At 43.8% G+C, this 22,503-nt stretch overlaps 1 protein-coding gene across 2 annotated transcripts in view; it reads right to left on the reverse strand.

Annotated features, from left to right (window-relative positions):
• The window catches only part of CCDC6 (coiled-coil domain containing 6), a 119,677-nt gene that overhangs the window by 8,421 nt on the left and 88,753 nt on the right, over positions 1–22,503 (reverse strand). Inside the window, exons 6-9 of one of the 2 annotated variants that reach the window (XM_060108636.1) lie at positions 18,425–18,581; positions 15,471–15,571; positions 5,102–5,226; positions 2,686–4,032 (exon numbers count right to left, since the gene is read on the reverse strand). In XM_060108636.1, the coding sequence (XP_059964619.1) occupies positions 3,838–4,032; positions 5,102–5,226; positions 15,471–15,571; positions 18,425–18,581 (578 nt within the window). In that variant the 3' untranslated portion in view covers positions 2,686–3,837. Of the gene's footprint in view, positions 1–2,685; positions 4,033–5,101; positions 5,227–15,470; positions 15,572–18,424; positions 18,582–22,503 lie in introns of those variants that run through there. The other variant, XM_060108646.1, reaches the window with a different exon arrangement.

Below are 22,503 nucleotides of genomic sequence, written 5' to 3' on the forward strand. Positions count from 1 at the left end.
TCCACTTTTGCTGTCCATGCCTAGTTCCAAAGAAAGTCCAAAGAAGGCTCAGGGTCAACCTGATCCAACGCTCTGCTGGGGAATGCATTCTCAAACTGTTGTGCCTGCAACTTTGTTTTTGCCAGGATGAAGTTCAGATCGAGATGTACAATACAATCTAGATGACGGTGCAGCCTAAGTGAAGAACTAAAGTTGAGCAGTAACCCGAGTTAAGGCATGAATGCACACACATGTGCACACACACAGCACCCACGCTATCATGAACACAGGATTCCTTCCATTGCCTAGCAAGAGGCAACCAAGGCTCAGCAGTTAACCACAACTGCTGAGCATACTGAAGCATGCCCCCCATAATTTTATGCTAACAGCTGTGTGTGTATGTTTTATCAAAAAAAAATTAAAGAGAAAAAGGAAAAAAGAAAACTAAAAACCCCAAAAACAACAAGAAAAAAAAAAAAAAAAACCCAAAACCTAAAAACCCCTTAATCTCTTACAATGGCTCTTGAGCATGGAACTCACGTAGCAGCGTCAATGGCTGGATCTTTAGTAATTTGGAAATAAAAGGTTGTTTTACTATGTATTTCTTTGGTAGTCATCACTACAAAGTTTTCAGTGTTGGTTACCTATAAGACAAGTACTAGATAGAAGATCAAGTTACGCAGAAATATTTCTTCTGTACTGATAAGATAAAAATAGTGAGCTCTCCAAGCACAAGTTACTATGCTTTTTCTTGCCTTATTGGGCATCCTCTACAAGCAAGGCTTCGTGCAGGAAAAGTTTGTCTACCTAACAAAGGGCAATACATATTCTATCTTCCTACAATTGAACAGTTAAGGAAAATTCACATTATCCGTTATTTCTGGTCAAATCAGTTAGAAGCCGATTACAAAGGGGCAGCAAGCACTTGGTGTCAAAGTCACATTCTGGTCACACATTCATTCCATGGTTGTGGTCAGTCTCTCAGGAGCTCAGAATTTAAAACTCCTTTCAATTAACAAAGGAGCAAGTTAAATCAAATCTTAAATACTTCCACCATCTGCCAAATCTCTAGAAGTCTGTCTAGAATGCCAGCATGCTGGATGAGAGAGAACAGTTCAGAGCCCAGAGAGGCCTCAGGTGTTAGGGAAAGTAATTTGGTTTTGTATAAAAGGCATGGTCATCTGGCGAAGAGTACTTATCCTACTAGCAGCACAGTGGTAGCCAAGGGTCTCTGTCAGCAAGACAGGAAAATGAAGCTACTGAACCTGCCGTGGCTCCCACCTGCCTTCCAAGGCCTCTGGGGCCTCTGGGAGTCAGTCCGGGGTTGCCCTGGGCGGGTGGGCAACAGGAATAGCAGGAACCAAGTTCAGCCCCCACGAGAAGTGCCCCAGATAAGTCGGCTTCTCGTGGCCTTGGGGTTGGAATCTTCAGGGTCCCTGGGGGCTAAACTTTTGCCAAGGAGCTGCCCTAGCAGGTACTGCCCAACTGTGACAGGCTCCACACGGGGTCATAAAACACTCAAACAGGACATGAAACAGCATCATTTCAAAAGGGTAGTGTTTGTTCTATCAATCCAGAATGTCCACCGGGAGAGGCAACTAGATTTATGGTGAAAAAGTGCTGTTTGAAGGAGCTGTGTTTTATTTTGCAATGAAATGACTAGTCTACATTTCTGTAGAAGTCTGGATGTCAAGAACCTGTCTCCAAAAGGCATTTATCAGAACACTGTCTGCTCACTCCAAGTGCTTTTTTCAGTCACCACAGGGCAATGTTTTGACTTTTGTGCTTTCATGAGGTCACTAAATTGCTAGCAAGTGGAGGGAAGATGATTACATTTTGCACTTTCTTGCTTGAGCGCAAGACACTATCCAACAGCACTGAAATCTATAGTCTCACAGAAGATTCTTGTAAACATATACCATTTCTCCTATAAGAAAAACTGAGAACTGTACGATGCGGGCAATATTTGTTCGCCTGCTGTCAGAATTCCTCAAAATGGCCAGGTGCCAGGAGGGACGGTGAGCCGTTGGTGAAATCCCCGGGTTGGACAAGACCCCATCTGACTGAATTAAAAACCTCAAGCCTCAATAATTAAATGCCAAACTTCTTCCCCATATTTGAAAACTGTACTATGATTATGTATATTACACATTATAAATAAAATTTATAGAGACCTACGATTTCTTTCAAATGATTGAGGAGTGACACTCTCAGTCTGGAGGTGGAAACTGAAGGAGCCAAAAAAAAAAAAAATCCTATTGTTGCTTTTACTCTCAAGTTCTTAAGATGCTAGTCAAACACTATTAGCCAGCGAGACCTTTTCTCATTCTGTAACTCTTAAATATGCATTCAAAGGCAAAAATGGAGGCTTCTCTACTGTACAATATTAAATATCTACAATGTCGTGGTTCCTTATGGTTAGGGGTGTGTTCAATAAAGAGCTAGCTATTAGAGATGGCCGTCACAAAACATGGACTCTTAAAAATTACGGATAAATTAATTTTCAGTTCTCTGATTATATCCAACAGATACACATTCTCATCATAAAATATACATTCTCTAGTAAGTTATTTTTGTCCACAGCATATATAAATATGCAAACACAGGTGGTAAGAATCACTTTACTACCAAAGTACAAAACAGTAACTGCTGAAAAGCCAAAATAAAGGTGTTGCAAGTGTTAAGAAAAGACTCACAGCGTTCCACTTTAAAGTGAAACCGAACGATTTATTTGTGCTAAATGAATGGAAATGACGCATTCAGGATATACTTCTTTGTACACTGAGCTTGCTTTTACTGGGCGAACTAAGCAGTCCTCAACGCTAATGTGCTACTTTCCTCTACGCCTCTTTCCTGCCAGCAATAAAGTATTTTGGCCATTGTGCCAAGATGTTCCTATAATGCTCATTTCACATAGTATTTTCTCATAGTACTCTGCACCTTTAAAATATCTGTTCGAACTCTATTTTAGGGGGACGCAAGTAAAGAATGTAAAGGGAAATTAGCTGTTTCTGTCACCATCACATTGCCTTCTGCAGCAGAAATCACACAGCACATTCTAATCAGCCATCGCAACCACTGGCGGGTAGGACAACAGTTATCGACTCACGTGAGAGGGCCAGTTTGGGTAGGGTAACATCAAGGATAAAGAAAGACTCACACCCGGATATACGATAATTATCTATCCCATGTATGTGGAAAAGGTACAGCCATGTGATCCAATACTTTAGGAGATCTGTTTTACAAGAGACATGGATGTTGAGATATACTGAAAATAACCCATACAAAGTGTATCCGTAGAAAGCTCTATTAAACATTGTCTTGGGCACTGATGCATCCAACTTCCCATTCTATAGTGAGAGCTAGATTTTCAAAGGTCTGAATTGTAGTGCTGAATTACTGGTATGCTTGGTAAACACTATTCTAATGGGGGGGGGGTAATAACAGCTCAGTAATTTTCTGCAAATTCATGGGAAAAAAAATATAAAAAAGACATCCCTTTTTAGTTTACAAACCTAAAAGCCAGGAAAATGAAGCTCTGGGGCCAAGCAAAAAAATTGCACACCGCTGCTGAACTACCAAATAGTCGAATAGCCGATGTCCCAGCCAGGGAATGGACGCACATGAAGATTCAAGTAAAACACCGATGGAGAAAGTCGTCTGTTTAGTGTTGTAGACCCACAACACTGGCTGCGTTTCCGACACACATTTACAACACAATGAATAGTGAAGCCTAGATAACCTCAGTGCAAATAAGTCAGATCCGAATATGCCAGGGAAGGAAGCCTGTGGCGTCTTGAGTCGACGGCTCCGCTGCACGAACGAGTCCCAACGTGAGGTTCGGACTGCGCGCATGCATTAAGGCTGGGAGGAGGGGTGCACCGAATGTTGCGAGGGGGCGGGCTGCAAGGTGGCTGCCGAGGGGACCGCGGGCTGCATGGGTGGCGGAGGTGGAGGTGGCGGAGGCTGGACGGGGGTCTGTGTGTTGGGAGACGGAGGCGGCGTGGGCCGTTTGAATTTGTCAGGGCTGTTGCTCCTCCGCGGTGAAGGCCTCTGTAGACAGGACAGGAACAGCAGGTCAGAGCAGGCACAGGCGGCTCATCCCTAACCCAGCGTGACTCGGAGCCCAAGCTGCCCCAAAGCGGACCAACAGAGACCAAACACCAGCGAGGTCCTTGTCCATCCCTACTGGTTTCTGAACCCGTCAGGAAAACTTCAACAAGGTAGAGTTTACACCGACATCTATGAAAAAGCTACGCAAAATCCCTATGAAACGTGCATCGACCGAACGACTGGACTTCCGCCCTTCCATGAGACAGTCTTAAAATTAAAAAACAGCTGTCACGTCCTCCCCTTAAATCTTTTCTGTTCGTTGTGTGTCTCCAGTTCCTTCTGTCCCTCAAACAAGTTGTCAATATCATGAAAGCTACAGCTCAACCACAAACGTTCCTGCTTTAATGTAAAGCTCATCAAACCAGCAAAACAGATTCAGAAATATCTTACATGCTTTTTTTAGAGAATGAGGTTCTTCTTTTCAAGATTCCCTCATTGGGAATACCCTCAGTTCTACCCTATTCTCAAACCCCAATTAGCAACATTTCTAACCGGTCTATTAGTCAACTAAATAGCCAGCTCTAATGAAAACACTTCCCTGAGTAGAGTTTGAACCAGATACACTTAAGGCTCCTTCTAATTCCAGGAAAGAAAATTCTGGATGAAACTAGAAACAAGTCTAATTTCAGGAAGAATACTGAGGGTCAGTGAACTGTGAAGGTGCGGACAATAAATATTTTAGACATTATGGCAACCAACGATAATTCGCTATGGCAAGGAGCTGGCTAGAGTTCAAACGAGGCATAGGTCGGAGGTCAAATTACGTTTCACAAAGGGCAATATTTCATAGAAAATGAAGGTGAAGTTTTGCCTCCTGGGAAGGATTTTAGTTTCAACACCAGAATGTAGCATCAAACTATTGGGAGGTCTATAGAAGTTTAAGGTGAACTGAAGGAAGGAAGGAAGAAGAAAGGTAAATGTCCAAGGACATCAATGTTGGCTCCCACGGAGGACTAGTCGCTACCACCATCAGGAGGAAAGCGCTGCTTCCTGCCCCATGGATACTTACTGTGATACCGTGGGATGCTCCCATATGCTGCACATGAAGACCTGGGGAATTGTAATAAGACATTCCGGCTCTAGTCAGTGAAGTTGGTGGCGTGAAACCAACTGTGTGACTTGCATACGAGAGACCTGAAATGTAACAACAACTTGTAAGTATTATTACAAACTCAACTATCTGGTGTCTTTAAGCATCTAGGAGGCTTTAAAATGCAGTTCTTAGTCACCCACAAAAATGCAAACAGGTAAGAGGAGTGGTGGGCTCACCAAATGGCCTGCTGGATGGATAACAAGGGATATAAAAGTCAAGCCCTGGTACAGACTAGACAGGCCAGAAATAAGTGCACACATAAATGGTCAGATAATCTTCAGTGAAGGTGCCAGGAATATGCAATGTGGAAAGGGTAGTCTCTGCAACAAACGGTGCTGGGAAAACTGGAGATTCATGTGCAAAAAGAATGAAAGTGGAGCCCTATCTTACACCATACACAAAAATCAACTCAAAATGAATTAAGTACCTAAATATAAGACCTGAAACCATAAACCTCCTAGAAGGAAATACAGGGGGAAAGCTTTATGACATTGGTCTTAGTAATGATTTCTTAGATATGACACCAAAAGCACAGCCAGCAAAGCAAAAATAGCCAAGTAGGACTACAGCATACTAAAAAGCTTCTGTTCAGCAAAGGAAATAATCAACAGAAAGGTAACCTATGGAATGGGAGAAAATATTTACAAATCATATATCAGATAAGGGATGAGTATCCAAAATATATAAGGAACTCCTACAACTCAAAAGCAAATAAATAACCAGATTTAAAAATGGGCAAATGACTTGAATAGACATTTTTCCAAAGACAACATACAAATGGACAATAGGTATATGAAAAGATGCTCAGCTTCACGAATCATCAGGCAAAAGCAAATCAAAATCATAATAGGATATCATGTTACACCTGTTGGGATGGCTATTATAAAAAATAAAAATAAAAAACATTTTTAAAATGTTGGCAAGGATGTGGAGAAAAGGGAACTGCTAATGGGAATGTACATTGGTATAGCCACTATGGAAAGCAGTATGGAGCTACCTCAAAAAATTAAAAATAGAACTACCATATGATCCAGCAATCCCACTTCCGGTAATTATCCAAAAGGATTGAAAACAGGATCTTGAAAAGAAATTTACACTCATGTGTTCATTACTACACTATTCACAGTAGCCAAGACGTAGAAACAACCTAAAAGTTCATCATCAACAGATGAGTGGATAAAGAAAACATGGTATATACACACAATGGAATATTATTTAGCCCTTAAAAAGAAGAAAATTCCTTTAAAAAAGAACATGGATGAACCTGGAAGACATTATGCTAATATAAGCCAGTAACAGAAGGACAGATACTGCATGATACCACATACATGAGGGATCTAGGTCAAACTCACAGAAGCAGAGAGCACAACAGTGGTTGCCAGGGGCTGGGGGTAGAGGAAATGGGGGACTGTTGTTCGATGGGCACAAAGTTTCAATTTTATGAGAAGAATAAGTTCTAGAGATCTACTGCACAACATTGTTTTTTTTTTTAATTTATTTTATTTTTGGTTGCGTTGAGCTTGTGGGCTTTCTCTAGTTGTGGCGAGCGGGCTCTTGGTTGTGGTGTGTGGCCTTCTCATTGCGGTGGCTTCTCTTGTCGCTGAACACGGGCTTTAGGTGTGCGGGCTTCACTAGCTGTGGCATGTGGGCTCTAGAGCGCAGGCTCAGTAGTTGAGGTGCACGGGCTTAGTTGCTCCGTGGCATGTGGGATCTTCCCGGAACAGGGCTCGAACCCATGTCCCCTGCATTGGCAGGTGGATTCTTAACCACTGCGCCACCAGGGAAGCCCCATTGTGCTTTTTTAACAATACTGTACTGTACAGTTAATAATGTGTTAAGAGGGTAGATCTCATGTAAAGTGTTCTTATGACAACTAAAAAAAACCAAAGTCCAGCCTTGACAGGAGTCCAACTGAGATGTACAGAAGTAGAAGACATGAGAAGAAACAAGAGTAAAGTGGAAAAAATAGAGCAAAGGGGTAAAAATCAGATGCAAGAAAAGGGTAAGTGTCAAAAGATATACCAATAATAACGAGACAAAACCAATGGGTGTGTATAGCAGCCACAAAGCAAACAAAAAAATCACCACTGAGAACTTGGCAACTTCAGGCTATTCAATGAAGAAAACAAAAAGCCCTATATACGCCAATGTTCCCCCCAAAGAAACTGATATTCAAGGAAGAAAAACCCTCAGCCCACTATAACCTTCTGCACAGTCTTCATCTAGGACCCCAGAATCAGCTCCAAAGTTTAATGCCCAGATCTTAGTTCCCTGACCAGGGATCGAACCCGTATCCCTGCAGTGGTCGAGCAGTCTTAACGACCTGACTATCAGGGAAGTCCTTAAAGACGCTCTTCTATAGTGTCTTTTGACTTCCACAGTTGAGACATGCAGCCACTGCGCCTATCTTTAGTTGTCTTGTCCCAGAATTTGTCTGTGCCCTCAACATTTATTGTTAAGGATTTTGTTTCTTGCTTTGACTATCAACTAGTGTGCTGCTTTCTATCTGACATATTTCCATTTCCAATTGTGGATTTTTGGTTCACATGTACAAAATGGAGGTCTGGGGTAAAGCACGAGTCTTTGGGAGCTCAGTGGTCATTTACCGTGACTTGTAGTTGTATTGCAAGAACTTCGTTCAGCTTGGGGAGGGAAGAAGGGGTTTTCTTTAAACAACTTTGGGAAATACAACCCTAATTCCATTTCTTATGAAAGTGGTGAAATTTAAGAGAAAAGCTTTGAAAGCAGGTCCTTATCCCCAGATAGAGAAGCTCAGGGGGGTTCGATTCATAATACAAAATAAATAAATAAGATCAAGCCCGTTGCCTGCCCAAATTAAAAAAAAAAAAAGTCCCTTCTCTGGCTATTAAAAAGGCCTGCATTTGGCTCCAAACTATCTCCTGATGTTCTAGGTCAGTGGTTCTCAATACCAAGAATCAAAGCCCTCGTCCAACCCCAAATCAAGTGAGTCCGAATCTATGGGGAGCAGGGCCCCAGGGCAGCCAGTGATAAGAACCACGGTGACCTGATCACTCTTGATTCTGACCTCCACGTCTCAGTTCCCACCATGGCCTTTGCCTGGGATGTCTTCTGTTTACTGCAGGACTTGGTTTCTCCTTCTCCCCTTGTCAGTCAGGACCTCACTCAGCCTTTGGAGGGGCAAAGAGCCCAGACTCCAGAGCCGACTGCCATAGTATCTCGGGCTCTAGTTTTGCCACTTGGTGCTGAGCGACAGTGGACTTTAGATCCCTCAACTGTGAAATGAGATTATCACAGTGACTGCATGAGGTTGTTGTGAGGATGAAATGAGTTCCTGGCACAAAGGAAGGGCTCAGCATGTTTCAGCTCATTAACCTCTCCTTCAGGGCTCTTCTCAAAAGCTCTCTAAGCTGGGAGCTCTCTCTTCTTTGAAACTCTCTTTAAAGTATTTAGCATTTTTTTATTATACCTTTTAATTTTATCCTAACTTTTTATTTTGAAATAGTTTGTGATTCGTAAGAAGTTGCAAAAATACAACAGGGTCCCTGTCTACCCTTCACCCAGCTCCCCCCAGTGATATCTTACATAACCACAGCACACTGTCAAAACCAGAAAATTGACACTGGTCCAATACAAGTGACTAAGGTACACCCTTTATTTGATTTCAACAGTTATTAATGCATTCTTCGTGTGTGTGTGGGTACAGGTGTAATTTTTATCACCTGTGTAGATCCAAGTAATTATCACCACAATCTGGATACAGAACTGTTAAAAAGCCACAAACAAGCTTCCTTGTGTTGTCCCTTTATAGTCACCCCTTCCCTCTAATCCTAACCCCTGGCAACGACTGATCTGTGCTCCATCACTGTAATTTTGTCACTTTGAGAATGTTATAGATATGAAGTCATATAGTATATAACCCTTTCAGATTAGTTTTTCATTCATCACAATGCCCCTGTGATCCATACAAGTTATTGTGTGTATCAAGTTAATTCCTTTTTAGTGCTGGGTAGTATGTCATTGAGTGGGTGTACCACAACTTAACATTTTAGGGGATATAAAATACATAAAATTCGGGCTTCCCTGGTGGCGCAGTGGTTAAGAATCCATCTGCCAATGCAGGGAACGTGGGTTCAAGCCATGGTCCAGGAAGATCCCGCTTGCCACAGAGCAACTAAGCCCATGTGCCACAACTACCGAGCCTGCATTCTAGAACTCATGAGCCACAACTACTGAGCCCATGTGCCACAACTACTGAGCCTGAGCTCTACAGCCTGTGCTCCGCCAACAAGAGAAGCCACCGCAATGAGAAGCCCGCGCACCGCAATGAAGAGTAGCACCCGCCTGCCGCAACTAGAGAAAGCCCACGTGCAGCAATGAAGATCCAACAAAGCCAAAAATAAATTAATTAAATAAAAAAATTTAAAAAACCTATAAAAAAGCATTGCTTGCTAAAAAACAAGCAAACAAAAAATATACATATATAAAACTCATTATACTTGGCCTTGTATTAAGATTATCTTATTTCTTGTGTTTTGCCCCCTACTTCCCTAGGCCCTATAAGCTCTTAGAGGCCAGAGACCATGTCTTACTAGTTTTTGTTTTCCCTTAATCATCATGCATCTGACCCTCTTGCCCAGGAATACAATAAACAATAAGAATCCCAAAAAACCTAGGTAGAAAATATCTCCTAAACAGAATACTGTGGCTTTATAAAGCTATTCCTGGAATAAATTGCTCTTGCTGTGCTACACAAATGCATTAACTAGAGTAAAAATTTTAAGATTTATTTCACTGTCCACAAGCTCAAGACAACAAATTTTAAAAATGACTCATGAAAAGCAATTCATGACCAAAAACCACTGAGCAAAAATGAATCAAGATACCAAAGTGTATAATCCATAGAAAACCAACTACCTAAAGGAAAATTGCAAGAGGTCGGGAGGATAGGGAGAGGAGACACTTGAACACACTAAAATATTAATACTGCCTTTGGATAAAAGGATTCTGGATGATTTTATTTCTGCTTCTTTATACCCTTCCAACTGCCCCCAAATTCCCTCTAATAAATCTTTGCTAAAGGAAGAAAAAAAAAGAAAAAACAAGCATCGTCGAACCAAACTGAAGGCAGACACCTTCTGTTCCTCTGAAGTTTATCTTACTTCCACAAGTCAGACATGTCTCTGTTAACATTCATACACTAGAGATACGACTTCCTCTTTAACGCTCTCTGATCTGGCTCTGTCCCCAACACTCCATCAAGGCTGCTCTTGCCAAGGCCAGCAGTGTTTCTGTGCTGCCAGGTGTGCTGCTACTCTCCACCCTTCATTGCACTTGACCTTGGGGCAACGACAGACAAAGCTGACCCCTCCCTTCCTGCTGAAATGCTTTATCTTAACCTCAGTGACATTGGACACCAGTTTCCCTTCCCCTTCCCTGGTAGCAACTTCCCAATCTCCTTCGCCAGGTTTCCTCCTGCACCTGACCTCTAAATATTACATCCTTCAGGATCAGATGGGAGGGTTTTTCTCTTCTCCCTCCATCTTCCACGACTAGGTGATTTCATCTATGTTAATAGCTTTCTTTAAAATAAATTTTTTTTATTTTAGAATAGTTTTAGGTTTACAGAAAAGTGGCAAAAATAGTACAGAGAGTTCCTGCATCTCACACACTCAGATTCCCTGTTATTATCATCATTGTTATTATTATTTATTTATTTATTTTTGGCCGTGCCCCGAGGCTTGTGGAATCTTAGTTCCCCAACCAGGGATCGAACCCAGGCCCTCAGGAGTCAAAGTGCGGAGTCCTAACTATTGGACCACTGGGGAATTCCAAAAGATGCCCTATTATTAACTTCTTATGCCAGTGTGGTACCTTCATCACAACTAATAAATCAATGTTGACACATTATTATTAACTCAGGTCCATATGTTACCTGGATTTCCTGAGGTTTTGCCTAATGTCCTCTTCCTGTTTCAGGAACCCATTTAGGATACCACATGCTTTTTAGTTTTCATGTCTCCTTAGGCACCTCTTGGCTGAGATAGTTCCTCAAACTTCCTTGTTTTTGATGACCTTGTCAGTTTTAAGGTGTATTGATCAGGTATTTTATAGACAGACTGTCCCTCTACTGTCTGATGTTTTCCATGTGGTTAGACTGGGGTGATTCGTTTTGAGGAGGAAGACTACAGAGGTAAAGGGCCCTTCTCATCACATCGTATCAAGGGTACATACTACTGACATGACTGACCACTGTCGATGTTGACCTTGATCTCCCATGAGGCAGTGCCTGTCAAGTTTTTCCTCTGTAAAGGTACTTTCTTTTTTTAAATAGCTAAGAAGTTTTTTTATTATTTATTTAGTTATTTTATTTATTTTTGGCTGTGTCGGGTCTTAGTTGAGGCACGTGAGATCTTCCTTGTGGTGCGAGGGCTTCTCTCTAGTTGTGGCACACAGGCCCCAGGGAGCCCGGGCTCTGTAGCTGTGGTGCACGGGTTCCAGAGAGCGTGGACTCTGTAGTCTGCAGCACGTGGGCTCTAGTTGAGGTGCGCGAGCTCAGTAGTCGCACAGGCTTAGCTGGCCCACGGCGTGTAGGATCTTAGTTCCCTGACCAGGGATTGAACTCGCGTCCCCTTCATTGTAAGGTGGATTTTTTACCACTGGACCACCAGGGAAGTCCCAAGGTACTCTTTTTTTTTCCCCTCCCTTTCACACTGTATTCTTTGCAAGGAAGTCCCTATCTTTAGCCCACATTTAAAGAGTAGGGAGCTATTTCCACTTCTGTGAAGATGGAGTCTCTATGTCGATTATTTGGAATTCTTCTGTATAGGTGATTTATCTCTTCTCCCGTGTTTATTTACTTAGTCATTTGTTTATATCAGTGTGAACCAATGCATATTTGTTTTATGTTTGGGTTATAATATAACATTACATTTTTTATTTTATTGCTCAAATTGTCCCAATTTGGGCCTTTGGGAGCACTTTCAGTTAGCTCCTGTGTCTCTTGGACCTATCCTCATCTTTCAGTTTTTTGACCTTCTCCTTACTTTCTGGCATTACCAGATTGTCCACGTTCATCTTGTATGTTCCCTGCCCAAGGCTCTAGAAATATCCATTTCTTCCAGGAGCCCTAGTTCTTTTCATTGGAGAATGGAATTAGAAACCAAGATCTGGGTGATGGGTATGCCTGTTGCTAGTGGGGTGTAGATCCTTTTTAAAACTTCATTATTCCCCATGGCTGATGTAGGCACATGAAAATATGTTAACTGGGAATGTCTTTTTCTCAGGCTATATAAAATAGTGAACAACCCGAAAAAAGTTGTTGAAAAAATAATACTGTCCCTCTATATAATCCGCATACATAAGCAAGAAGATTTTTCATAAGTACTGGGAAATGTACCTTTCAATCAAATTGTGAGATAGCCCTCAAAATATTCCAAGTCAGTGAAAATGCAAGACTGGCAATGCCAATGATAACCAGAAATGGTAAGGGAAGAAGAGCCAAAATGCTTAAAATGGAAATGAAAACTAAACAAACAGCATAATTCCACTAAAGAAGTGATTAGATATTCTTAATACTGAGAACCACAAATTCTTCCAATAAAAAAATAAAGTGAAAAGAAAACTTGAAAATTCAGATTTTGCTAATGAATTATGTATCCAATGGACTAGATTAGAATAGGAGTAATTCTACCGCCAAATAGGAGATTATAATCTACTTTGATGATATTATAGAATTTAAAATACGATACAAATGTTCTCACTAAGGCTGGCTGAGAGAAAAAAAAACCCTAGGTGTTACTTATTAAGATGTAGTTTAAGGGAAAACCAACTAGCTTGTCTACACAAGCAAGTCCCACATTACAGGAACAGGGGCAGCGAAAGCCAAAATTCTGTGCATGGAATAAAATCTTCCTGCAGAGTATTTGTTACCATAGAAGTTAATATTCCCAACCAAGGCCTCACTTTTGTTTTTTTCTTTCTTCAATGACCACAACACACTAGAGTCTGTCATACAGAGTGAAGTAAGTCAGAAAGAGAAAGACAAATACCGTATGCTAACACATATATATGGAATTTAAAAAAAATGTCATGAAGAACCTAGGGGTAAAACGGGAATAAAGACACAGACCTACTTGAGAATGGACTTGAGGATATGGGGAGGGGGAAGGGTAAGCTGTGACAAGGCGAGAGAGAGGCATGGACATATATACACTACCAAGCGTAGGGTAGATAGATAGTGGGAAGCAGCCGCAGAGCACAGGGAGATCAGCTCGGTGCTTTGTGACCACCTGGAGGGGTGGGATGGGGAGGGTGGGAGGGAGGGAGATGCATGAGGGAAGGGATGTGGGAACAGATGTATATGTATGACTGATTCACTTTGTTATAAAGCAGGAACTAATAAAAAAAATTAAAAAAAAAGAGACTTGAGGAACCTTCCTGCATTATGTAAGCAAAGTTTCATTGTTCCAGTTAAATAGATGAACTTGACCAAAGAGTTTCAAACAAGTAGCTAACCCATTCTTTACTTTACTTGTCATGTTTATGTATATATGTATGTATCTGCATGTGTGTATAGTTAATATTATATTAAAACTCATCTTATTTACATGTGAAAAAAAAAATGACCACAACACTATATTTAATGAATTGGAAGTTACATGCCTGTAGGTTTAACTAAATCAAAGAGAACCTGAATTTATATTAACATGAATCAGCATCACGATCAACTATAAAAGCCTCCCTCCTTCTTGCTTCTTCCTAACTCATGACTTCCTTTTACATCAATAAATCAGAAAGCAAAGACAACCTTTATCATGGTAACGAAACCCAAGTGCTATTTGGGGAAAACTGAGAGGCGGCTAGGGAGAGAAGCTTCTGGAGAGACCTCAAGGCCACTGCAGAGCAGGAGAAACAGATTCAGGAACATCCTCTGGGCAAGAACAGCTGACGACTGTGCTGTGGATCTACAACAGAAAGTCCTTTTGGTTCGCACACAGCCTCTCTTCCCCCTGTCACATGCCAGAGAGCGTGCCGGCCCCAAGCGGACAAAAGCTGCCACACTTCGTGTTGGACTTTTTAAAAATCACCCCTCTTACAAAAACAAAAAGTCACAGCAGCACAGTGCTTGGGCTGGATCCTAAACTCACAAAACCAAGCCCCTCCTGCCTGCCACTATCCACGGCCACCTGCGAGGCTGCAGCATTTCCCCTTTGTCAACCTGAAGGGCGTCCCTGGTGCCTAATTATTACAACAGACAAAATGAGATGTCACCCTAACCTGAAGCTGTTTTACTGTCCGAAGCCACAAAACCTTTATTGCTGCCACCCTTGTAAGCCGTCACCTCACTGTATTCTGTGTGAAAGGGCTCCGCCACTGCCCTTCCCCCCTCCCCACACACTTTTTCCCCCAGCTCTGTTGAAAATCTGTTTACCAGCACGCATAAGAACATCAGCCTGGACACTTCAGTCACAAGACACAATCCCTTGGCCGACTACCTTTTCTTTCCTCCCTCCATCCCACTTGCCCGCTCCCCCAACTCCGGCCCCCTGCTTCCTCTTTCTTCCCTGCTGGATCATTTACTTGCCCTTCTGGCCCGAAAGCCTCATGCTGTGCGGGTACCGAGCCAGAGACCCCGGGGAGAGAGTTTTTCAGGGTCAGATGAAGACAAGCATGCCTTTGAGGGAAAGGCTTCTAAGGGGCAAAGCCAGAGGCAGAAGCGAAGCCAGTTCCTTCTTGCACGGCCTGCCTACTAGGGCCGAGGCCCACTCACCCATCAGTGGAAATAGCAGGAGGCAGCTCATGCTCGAAAGAACACAGGCTTTGTGTGAAGCAAGACATGCCCTGCCTGGCCACTGCCACTTCCCGGCCATGTGACCAGTAGCTACAGACCCACCAAATGACTGCTTCCTCAATTTTAACATGACGCCTGCGTTAATTATTCTGAGGATAAAAAGGAGATGAGGTATGTAGACCATAATGAGAACCCGTAAAACATATGCTATGATGCATTTCAGAAATCTGCCCAAGGTTTTTGTCAAACCACCGGCACTTAAAACCATAGTCAAAGTCTTTTTAAAAAGGTTTTTTAGAGTTAAGTTACTTTTTTGGTTCCAGAAAACCACCAGCTGACACTGTTTTAAAATTGCAAGCTAAGACTCAGTTATGATAGCACTGATCGTTTCTGGTGTTTCTGGACAACACATGACCACTCTCTGTTTATAAGATTTTCATATGCTAGAAGGGAATGTATTCAGGGAAACGTTAAATACAGCAGAAACAGAGGTAGCTGAGAACACGTACTCACCAGGTGATATCGGCCGGCTAGAACTGGGAGAAGGTGTGTAAGGAATCGGGCTGGACACAGTGCGAGGTCTTAATCCTTGTGCAGACATCTCGTTAAAATACCTAAGAGGAGTGTGGGAGATGGTTAGAGCCGCCTGCGTTCCAGTGGTTCCTAAGAAAGCTCCTATGAGAAAATGTTTGGGGTTCACATCTTGAGGTCAAACTCCTGAATGTTTAGAAATCAATGCTGTAGTGAGGAGACATATATAATATGGACCCCGGAGCCATGCTGTTCCACTGCTTGGCAAAGCTCTCTCCCCAGGGGCACAGGTGAGGGAATCCGGGGTGTTTTCGCTCAGGATGGAGGCCTGGTGACAGAGCTGCGTCATGCAACAGAGAGGACCAAGCTTCTCTCCATCACACTATAGCTATGTAGACATTCACCACCACTGTCCCAAGAATTAGACAAATCCACGTTCTAGTGGCTACCTGTAAACCGTTACTTGAAAGGCAAAACCAAACAAGCCCTCTGAGACGCATATCATCGAATTGGAGATAATGTGATCCCGCGAAATGGATGTCAGTTGTCTACAAGGCAGGCCTTGCTTAACGAACAGTCACGTGTTCAAATGCAGAACGTGGAATATAATAAATGACACATGGGCTGAGCACCTCTGCAGGTCACGCCGTGCCGGGTCTGACTTATTACTGGATTCGGAAGTCACCTCAGGCCTCACTTTGTGAACAAGCACAGAGAGCGGATGAGGAGGAATTTCTGCTTGAGAGACTCCCTAATAAGCGATCCTTCCCAGGCCTTCTGGCCAAAGGAGGGAATGGCCACAGGTGCGGGCGTTTCTATCCCAGGAAACATCTCAGCCCTGATATGCAACCAGTTCACGTGAGGAACTTTTAACACAGGTATTCCTATGCTCGTTTATTCAACTCGAAGAAAACCAGACTCCCAAGTTTGGCATGCACCTCTCAACGAGCTACCTACCACCAATTCTTCCTACTCTCTTTAGCACGGCCCACCACAGTGCCACCAGGCTGGACCTCTTGTATTCTACAGCCAGTGGGGTGGCTAAGACCGCCTCTTGGGCTTTAAGGAATTAAACACACTTGTAGACGTCTCAAGGGTCTGACTATTTTCTTTCTCCCAAATCTGACATCATCATTCCCAGTAGAGAGAGCATATGTCTTTATTCAACAGCTGTACTCTACCTGGGATAATCTGACCTAAAAAGGTAAGGCAAACCTTCTGGAGTGAATACCAATTCTGGAAGAAAAAAAAATGTATCTGGAAAGCCTGAAGTAGCTTCAATGTTGTCACCACAGTCAGAGAAACTGTCCCTCAGAGTATGTCGTACTCAAAATCAAGCACAGGGTACTGTGTGTGTTCATACATGCTCTGTTCCCTGTCTTAAGGTAGTTAAAAAAGTAGTTAATAAGTTACCTACTATTGTGGCTTATGTTTTCAATGAAATGGTTTTCAGAGGATGAGTTTCAGAAAGAATGAGACACTGTCAGAAGCAGATCAGTGAAATTCAGAGTTATGATATAAACTTCTGGGAAAGAATCCTCTTAATGCTTTTCAAAGGAGGAAGGTATTTTTTTAAAAAACAGATCTAAGTCTGTTTTTTATAAAGTTTTTTAAATTATAAAAGTAGATCAGGAATTCCCTGGCGGTCCAATGGTTAGGACTCTGCGCTCTCACTGCTGAGGGCCTGGGTTCCATCCCTGGTCGGGGAACTAAGACCTTGCAAGCTGTGCACTGCAGCCAAAAAAAAAAAAAGTAGATCTTCGTTATAGAAAAATTTATTTTTCATGAAACGATAATACCGCAGCAAATACTGTCCACAGCAAATTAATTAAAAGCGTTGTTAGCCCTCTGGATCTATTCAATAAGAGAAACAGAGTGCCGACCTGCTAACACTGCCCACATGTGTTCAAACAACATGCTCTGGCATCAACAGCTAGCGCTAGTCCTCACAGCCGTTGGCAGACCCTGGTCTGAGGCACTGGCTGCCCAGCCCAGGTGGATGTTGCTTATCTTTTTTTTTTTTTTTTTTTTTTTTTTGTGGTACGCGGGCCTCTCACTGCTGTGGCCTCTCCCGTTGCGGAGCACAGGCTCCAGACGCGCAGGCCCAGCGGCCATGGCTCACGGGCCCAGCCGCTCCGCGGCATGTGGGATCCTCCCGGCCTGGGGCACGAACCCATGTCCCCTGCATCAGCAGACGGACTCTCAACCACTGTGCCACCAGGGAAGCCCCTGTTGCTTATCTTAACGATCACCTCACTCCCAAGCACAGAGGAGGAGGGCAGGTGGGGAAGGAAAGGAAAATCTGGGTGAGCAAGGAGAACTGAGCCATGTCCTCTAGTTAACCAAAGGATGCCTCTCTTATTCTGGCCCATTTCCCAGAGGGACAGTGAGGGGACTTGATATCGAGACCTGAGCAGATAAATGCACTGTGTGAGTTCTATTTTTGAAAAGTAGCTGCAAAAAGGTTGAAAAGTTACCAAGTGTGTTAAACCAAAGCCTCTGGCTTTCAACAACTTCCACCCACCCCCCGCGGACTCTTTCGCCCCCTGGATGTATTTGCTTCCTCAGGCTGTACCGCGCACCCCCTGCTCACCTGTACCTAGGGATTAAGATATGCGCCCGTGCTCTAAAGAAACGTGGCCCAGGATGAGACGACTCAACACCACCTGCAAACGCTGCCTCCCGACACAAAACCTGCCTTCATGTCTGTTCCACTGAGTAATTTGGGAAAGGCCATTTTTTTTTTGTCTTTTTGTGTTTAAGGAGGTCAAACTTCTTCATTTATCCCACTCTCAGCACCTGCACTGAGGCCACGGTATTCATCATCACAATAAATAAACGCTCCTGCCATCTGCTGCCTCATCTTACAGGAGGTGAAGAGGGGCTGGAGCCTCGGCTGCCGTTGTTTTCCCGAGGCCCGTGAGACATGCACGCACCTTTCATCATCCATCTCTAAGCTGGACTCGCTCTCGGAGAGCTGTCGACAGAGGGCCTCTCTTCTCTCCATCTCCCTCTGCAGCTTCCTCTGCAGCCTCAGATTCTCTTCCCTCATGTGACGTTCCTCCTCCAGATACTGCGCCATTTTCTCGGAATCTGAAAAGCCAGAGTTCTCAAATTAAACCACGGTCCGTGCAGTCAGAGTCCACTCTTCAAAAAGACGGTGGTCCAGCTCCTGTGCCACAGACCAAGAAGTGCTGAAAGACAGCCATTCTCACTCTCCCACACATAGATGAGATCTGCATTTCAAGTTTATCCCAAGCACCAAGGGTGACCCACGGTTTGCATTTAGAAAAACATACGAAAAGCAATGCTGTCAGGTTACACATCTTCCATCCTGCTTCCCTGCCTTCTAAAGTGCTTTATGTGGAGGAAGGAATGCTGGAGCTACGTGTGGCCTGAGCAGCTCCCAGAGCTCCCTCTATACTGCTGGAGCAGAGAGGGAAAGGGGTCCAGCTGGGGAAACAGACTCAGCCCACGGGGTCCCCTCCAGGCACCAGTTCTGCTGCCTGTCAACTCCAGACACAGCGGGGTAGGTCACCTATGGGAGCACACCCATGGGTCACACTTGTTAGCACACCCCCCAGTGCACTGGGAGGTGCGGGAGGGAGTGGTTTGCACACGGAGAGCCAGTGTACTCAACATGCTAGGCAACAGTTATAAATCTTTTTATAAAACTAGAAACTGACATAACAAGCAACTTTAGATCAGTATTTCAAATCAGTCTAGTTTTTGGTGTTTGTGTTACTGTTTCCTGACTTAGGCACAGTCTTTCGGAGTCAAACGGCAGGTAAAGGCCTACATGCAGCCAGGATCTTGGGATGGCACCATGCTTATGAACAAATACCCCTTCCTTGGGAGCTGCCCCATACGCAGAGAGGTCTCTGCTACAGCGCCGGCCAGAGCTAACCAGCCCCAGGGCACGACGCTGGACCCAGGCTAAGCCAGCCAGATCATCCTTCCTGCGAATCTGAAATGTGGAACTGATACCTTCCTGGGGCTCTGGAATCTCGTTCTGCTGAGTTGCCTGGACCTACTGTAACCCCTGCCCTTCTGAGTGACTCTGTGCAGGACTCTGTGGCGCCCTCTAGCGTCCCTCCAGGCAAAGGGAAAACATGACCCTCCCCTCTGTCCTGGTTTACCTCAGACACAATGTGTTGTCACTAAGTATCTTGAATACTTATCTTGGTATCCTGAATATCCTTATTTCAGAAATTCAAATGAAAATACCAAAATTATTAAACACTATATCCCTGGGCCGTTTTCAATCTAACCAGAAACCCTGCTGTCTAATCCAGATGCAAAAATCTCTTTAATGGAAGGCATGCTGGGAAAATAGTTACAAAGTACACTTTTAATATAAATGATTTAAGTTATTTCATCCCAAATATGTCAGCAGACGGAATTTTTCATTTGCTCTACAGGCATTGCTACATTGGCCTCTTGGAGTATCTACTGTTTCTAGACTAGAGGGACAGTTGTCGGAGGAGGTTGCCTTTCTTTTCCATAAATAGGAAAGCTTCACAGAACTGAGGATTCATGAGGCTTTGAGAATAATTACTTAAGAGGAAACACTGTCTTTCAAAGAAAATGGCAATCCTCTAGCATCTGGGGAAACCAGCAGGGGAATCCTTCCACAACAAGCTACCGACAAGAACATCAGTCACCAGGGGTGATGGCTGAAAAGACCTCCTGGCAGTCTGGCAATTAACCCAGAAGCTGGAGGCACCAGAGAAGGCACCAGGCCCACAGCCTCTGGGAGTGATAGACCCAGGCACAGATGGCTGACGCCATGGCATTCCTTGGGTGCCCTCTGCTGGCTACCGCACACCTGACTTCAAAGGACTATAGATTTATTCTCAGGAGTCTTCCTCTTTCTCCCACAAAGAGCTCCCTAGGACTCAGGGTCCAGAGGTTATGTTGCCCCCATCTTCAGCCATCTCACAGCAGTTAGTCAAAGATAGTGTCAGCTGAGGGTGACTTACAGACAGTCTCCCAAGAGACGAGTCCTACCTGATCCCAAGGTGGCCTGTACCTTTTAAATTCCCTTTCAGGTTTATGGCTAGAGAATACTAGCCATATTGGATGGGGTGCCCAGACCCCATCCAAACCACTTAAATCAGAATCCCCAAGGATGAAGCCTCTCCACTGGTCTACCAAAACCTCCCCAGGGGACTTTGATGTCAGTTGAGAGCTACTGGGAGAGCGGTTCAAGTTCAGAAACAGCTGGACTTGGGGGAGAGGGACCAAGTGCCCCAGGAGCTTTCAAAGTGGACAAGGTTACCCAACCTAATGAGGCAGAGGCAGGTGGATGAGGAAAGCCATTAACTCATACTCTACACCCAACCCAAAGCTACTGTGTGCAGCGAAGCGCCACGGCTTTCCCTGTCCTCACAGGATCCAAACAGCACTTTGCAGAAGCCTCTGCTGACATCCGCAGTCTCTCCAGAGACCAAACAGTACAGTAGGAAGGAAGTAGAGGAAACAAGATATTCTTCCCAAACTTCTTCTAAAAATGTTGTCTGGGGAACAACAAGGTAAGTATGTACAAGAAAGAAAAATCTAAAGTGACAGCAGTGGAAGGAGTTCAGAAAGGTGCTACAAGACAGCAAAAACTCAAAAAATATCCTAACCTAAAACAACTAATATTTGAGAACTCCTTGATTTGTTTTCACGGAATACACATCCATTATGGTTCTCAAGCCGGGGTACATATTAGAATCACCTCTATTTAAAAAAATACAGAGGACCAGGCTCCACTCCTAGAGTAGAAGCCCAGAACCCTGGATGGGGTTAGACAGCACAGTGGACTCCCAAAGATGTCCGCATCCTAATCCCTGGAGCCCGTGTCCAGGTTGCCTTCCATGGCAAAAGAGACTTGCAGGTGTGATTAAATTAAGGACCTTGAGATGGGAACTCATCCTGGATTATCTGGCTGGGCCCGATGCAATCAGAGTCCTTACACAAGGAAGGCAGGAGGGTCAGAGGGAAAAGATGTGACAAGAAGCAGAGGTGAGAGTGGTACCAACGCAAAGGAGTCATGAGCCAAAGAATGCAGACAACCTCCAGAAGCGGAACAAGCAAGGACATGGATTCTCCCTTAAGAGTCTTTTACAAGGAACCAGCCCTGCTGACACCTTGATTTTAGCCCAGGGAGACTTATTTTGAACCCAGGCCTCCAAAAAACGTGATATAATAAATTTGTGTTGTTTTAAATTACTAAGTTTGTGTTCATTTGTTAACAGCAGCAACAGGAAACTTGAACACACTGTACTTCTTAAAGGCTCCCAGGAGAACCCTGATGCACCCATCCCAGATGCATTACTGGACTAGAACTTGAAATCAACTTCGGAGAAGAAAACATAAAGATAAGAAGCACTGAAATTTTAAATGCACATTTCATCTGACTCAGCAAATCCATGCCGTGGAATTTACCCTGAAGGTGTTTGTACACAGGTATCAAACGTTTGTACAGAGATGTTCGCTATGGTTGTAGCATCACCACCCAAAGGGGTCTGTTGGTAAGGGATGAGTTAAATAAGTTACAGTGTATCCATACACTCAAATACTACAGAGCCTTTAACAGGGGGCGTGGACTCCCCTGGCAGTCCAGTGGTTAAGACTCCGTGCTTCCAAAGCACAGGGCGTGGGTTCAATTCCTGGTCGGGGAACTAGGATCCCACATGCCGCACGGTACGGCCAAAAGATTTTAAAAAGGGGGGAGGGGCAGGGGGAGTAAGGCAGCTCAGTATATATTGGCAGGGAAAAAACTGTAAGACATAGTGAGTGAAAAGAAAAATGCAAAAGGGTATGTTCATTGTGCTACTATTTGTATAAAAGAAGTCTATACACACACACACACCTGAAGAATATATTAAAAATGTGTTAATTGTGAGAACTGGGCGGCTGGGGATCAGGGGTGAAAGGGAGACTTATTTTTCCCCTGCATACCTTTCACTGTATTATCTATTCAAATAAGTTGAACGGCCTAAAAACCAAAACAGAAGAAACCCAAATG

Source organism: Mesoplodon densirostris, chromosome 1, assembly GCF_025265405.1.
Source record: "Mesoplodon densirostris isolate mMesDen1 chromosome 1, mMesDen1 primary haplotype, whole genome shotgun sequence".
Lineage (NCBI taxonomy): Eukaryota > Metazoa > Chordata > Mammalia > Artiodactyla > Ziphiidae > Mesoplodon > Mesoplodon densirostris.